The sequence below is a fragment of the Ovis aries genome, chromosome 10 (assembly GCF_016772045.2).
Source record: "Ovis aries strain OAR_USU_Benz2616 breed Rambouillet chromosome 10, ARS-UI_Ramb_v3.0, whole genome shotgun sequence".
NCBI lineage: Eukaryota > Metazoa > Chordata > Mammalia > Artiodactyla > Bovidae > Ovis > Ovis aries.
In genome coordinates this window covers 36,465,277-36,468,993 of record NC_056063.1, presented here as the reverse complement: position 1 = coordinate 36,468,993, position 3,717 = coordinate 36,465,277, and the positions used below count along the sequence as shown (strand labels likewise).

The 3,717-nt window shown below is 47.9% G+C and overlaps 1 protein-coding gene across 1 annotated transcript; it reads right to left on the bottom strand.

The window, feature by feature from the left end:
• Positions 1-2,244: 2,244 nt before the first annotated feature.
• On the bottom strand, positions 2,245-3,053 carry LOC101119057 (proteasome subunit beta type-6-like). The gene has a single exon (XM_042254916.1). It carries the CDS (start codon positions 3,044-3,046, stop codon positions 2,327-2,329), a length of 720 nt encoding a protein of 239 aa, XP_042110850.1. The 5' UTR covers positions 3,047-3,053; the 3' UTR covers positions 2,245-2,326.
• Between the last annotated feature and the right edge of the window lie 664 nt (positions 3,054-3,717).

Below are 3,717 nucleotides of genomic sequence, written 5' to 3'. Positions count from 1 at the left end.
AAACTAGCAACTAAAGAGAAGTAGTCAAGATTTATTTTGCCATAGAAACTATATCTCAGAATAAGAAAATTACAAACACAAGGATCCTCTCTAAATAGTCCAACTAATCAAATATTTTAACACCTATAACCTGTAACAGATGTGTTGTGAATGCAGGTCTGGCCTTTGCCCTTAGGTCCTCAGAGGTGGTTTCTTGGTCTAGGGAGCAGGAGAATCTTTGTTTGCCTATAGCTTTGACCACCGGAGAAGGCAATGGCAACCCACTTCAGTACTCTTGCCTGGAAAATCCCATGGATGGAGGAGCCTGGTGGGCTGCCGTCTATGGGGTCGCACAGAGACGAACACGACTGAAGTGACTTAGCAGCAGCAGCAGCAGCTTTGACCACAGGACAGTCTGTGGCGAGATTTAGGATGGGGTCTTCAACTGTGCCACATTGGTTCCAACCTCAGGGGAAAGTGGAGACTGAGGAAGACTAGAAGTCAGTTCTGCCCAGGGGGGCAGCAGGTGATTGCTAATAAAAATGTGAACCCCAAAAGTGTAGTGAGCTGACTGGCTGGCAACACTGTGCACACATCACACCCGGGGTGGGGGTGGGTAATGTCCCCACAGGGGAGAACAACTAGAGATCTGCCTTGGGACCCCTTCTTTGCCCTGGGAAGATTTCTACTTGTATCCTTTCTCTGCTGGAGAAGGAAATGGCAACCCATTCCAGTATTCTTGCCTGGAAAATCCCATGGATGGAGGAACCTGGTAGGCTACAGTCCATGAGGTCACAAAGAGTCAGACACGACTAAGCGACTTCACTCCACTTCACTTCCTTTCTCTGCAGCACACCAGTGAACACAATAACTTTCTGAGTCCTTCACAAGCTGTCACATATGAGAGACAGTCTGTGTACTTGATCTTGCAGTTTGACTCAGTACTCAAACAGGAGGCTGGACTACCAGTACCGGCTGGCCAGGAGAAGCAGGACCAAGGTGACAGTCTGAGGAGCGACTGCCACCTTAAAGGCCAAGATGGGGTCCAGGAGTACCCACCACCTGCAGGACAAGGACCAGACCCTACTGGAAGAAGGCTCAGACGGACCCCAGGAGGCCCCCACCTTCAGTGTCTGCAGGGTGTGGTGTGACCATAATTCTCAATGTCAGAGGATGCTCCTTGGGGCGGCACCAACATAACTCTGGAAATCTACTCCTTAGCGCTTACTAAGGTTCCTGATGCTGTGCCCAGATAACTTACTGAGGCCTGCTCCCAGGAACTCGCTGAGATTAACTCTGGCTCGCCCGGTCACTCCTTCCGTGGGGTTGGCTCAGGGAAGCGGCCGCTCCGTCCCGGGCAGGTCCAGGCCCCGCGGAAGCTGGAGCCTGCGGGGAAGGACCTGGAGAGGCCCCAGGCTGCAGGCGGCCGGATGTGCAGCACCCCCCTGGACCACAAACCACGGGCAGGTGCGAAGCCTTTCCTTCTATCTACGCGCTCTCCAGCGCCCTCTGCCGACCACCTCGCGGTCGTGCCAGCCGGAGGAGGAAAAGGACCCAAGGCCTCCACGCGGTTCGTCAAGGAGGCGGAGACCGTCTGTCCTGACGCACACCGGTGAAGCAGCCTGGCCGTCCGCTGCCTCCGCTGCTTGGTGGCCCCTGCAGCCATGGCCAGGACCTCTTTCCACAAGGGTCCATGTTTTAGCTTTCCTTGAATTAGACACTATTCTTTTAATTCATGCAATATGTGATTATTTGTGCTTTCTTTTTTTCTTTTATTTACGTGCTCTTTCTCTACCATGTTTCCTGAATGCCACTCTTCAGGTCTTGAGTAACATTCCTGCTTGTTGGCAGTACCTCAAGGATTAGTTCTCTCGGTGAGGGTCAGTGAGGGGAAAACCCCACAGTCTCTGCCAGGGGAAGTGTTTGCTCTTACTTCTGAAGGGCTGTTTAGCTTTGAAGAGTTTGAAGTTTGAAGTTTGAAGAGTTTGAAGTCCACCACTATTTTCCCTCAGCACATAAAAAATACTACTGCATTGTATTCAGATGTGTATTGCACCTAATGAGAAGTTTATGATTATACTAATTTGACTTTTTGTATAAACACTTTAATTTCTCTTTTAGAAACTAGTTTTGTGTCTTAAATATTCTGTCACTTTACCATGATTGTTTCTGTGAGGACTTGTTTTAATTAACTTGTGTACAACTGAGTATGCTTTTTCATTCTGGAATTCATATCTTTCTTTAATACTGGAAAATTCTCAACTATTTTTTCTCACTGATGAACTGTTTATTGAATTTTGAATGGGGTATGTATGGGGTGTCTCATTATATCTTAGGATCTCAGGATTCAGAGAGGTGGTAAAGTGGCAATGGTGAATTTGGGAATCTGGTCTCCCAGAAGTACCTGCCGCTCTACCCCTGGTTCTGCAATGGCTGCCAGGCGGATCACCCCTCCATTAGAGCCATCCCGCTCCATTGCCAAAGCGAGAGCATTGGCAGTGAACTGCAGGCATTCTTCCTTGGTCATGCCTTCCCGGTAGGTAGCATCCACATAGCCATAGATATAGGAGCTCCCAGAGCCCCCGATGGCAAAGGGCTGTCGTACCATCATACCCCCCATGGGCACCGAGTACACCTGTCCCCCTTCTTGGGGGTCCCAGCCAGCAATGATGATTCCTGCCATCAGGTCTTCTCGGTATCGGTAACACATCTCCTTAAAGAGACTGGCCGCTGTGTGCACCAGCGGAGGCTCATTCAGCTCAATGCTGTGGAAACCAAGCTGATAAGTGACCGCATCAGCTACTGCTTGGATATCAGCTGCTGAGCCTGAGCGGCAGCAGAAAATACAGTCGTGAATAGGGGTCAGCTTGTCAGTCACTCGATTGGCAATGTACGACCCAGTGGTTGTTCTGGAGTCGGCTCCGAGAACCACGCCCCCATCAAATTGTACGGCCATGATAGTGGTCCCTGTGGGAACTTCCCGGTTCTCCCAGTCGGGGGCAATAGCCTCAGGCCCCCAAGCTGGTGCCGGCCTGGTTCCCCAAGCTGCTACTAGGGTGGCCGCCATCTTCCTCGAGCATCAACTATTTTAAAAAATTCTAATTATCCCTAATTTTTCCTTTTGGAACTCTTAACAGACATGGACACAACTCCTATTAAATTTTTTTAAATTGTGGTAAAATACATATAACATAAAATTTACGTTTATATTTTGGCCACGCCCCAGCAGTGAAAATCTAGAGTCTGAACCACTGGACCACCAGGGGATTCCCCAAATTTGCCTTTTTTAGGTGTACAGTTCAGTGGTGTTAAGTACATTCATACTGTTGTGAATGTACATCACCACCATCCCGCCAGTATTTCAAAATCTTGTTAAACTGAAACTCTGCCCTCATTAAACATAATCTGTCCAATCTCCCCTCCCCCAGCTCCTGGCAACCACTATTCACTTTCTGTCTTTATGATTTTGACATATAAATGGAATTTATGGAATCTGTCTTTTTGTAACTGGCTGACTTCACCTAGCATAATGTCCTCAAGGTTCATCCATGCCTTACTTTTTTACTTTTTCTTGCCTAATTTATCTGGAAATTTGGGAAAAGAACAGTCTTTTCAACAAGTGATTTTTGGACTACTATCTATGTGGATATCTATGTGGAAAGCAATGAACTTTGTACATTTTTACAAGTGGTTTATACACAAAAAGAGATCTCTTCAAGAAAATTAGAGATAACAAGG

Coding starts and splice junctions, on each gene's coding strand:
- LOC101119057 (XM_042254916.1), bottom strand. CDS start 3,046: ATGGCGGCCACCCTAGTAGCAGCTTGGGGAACCAGGCCGGCACCAGCT.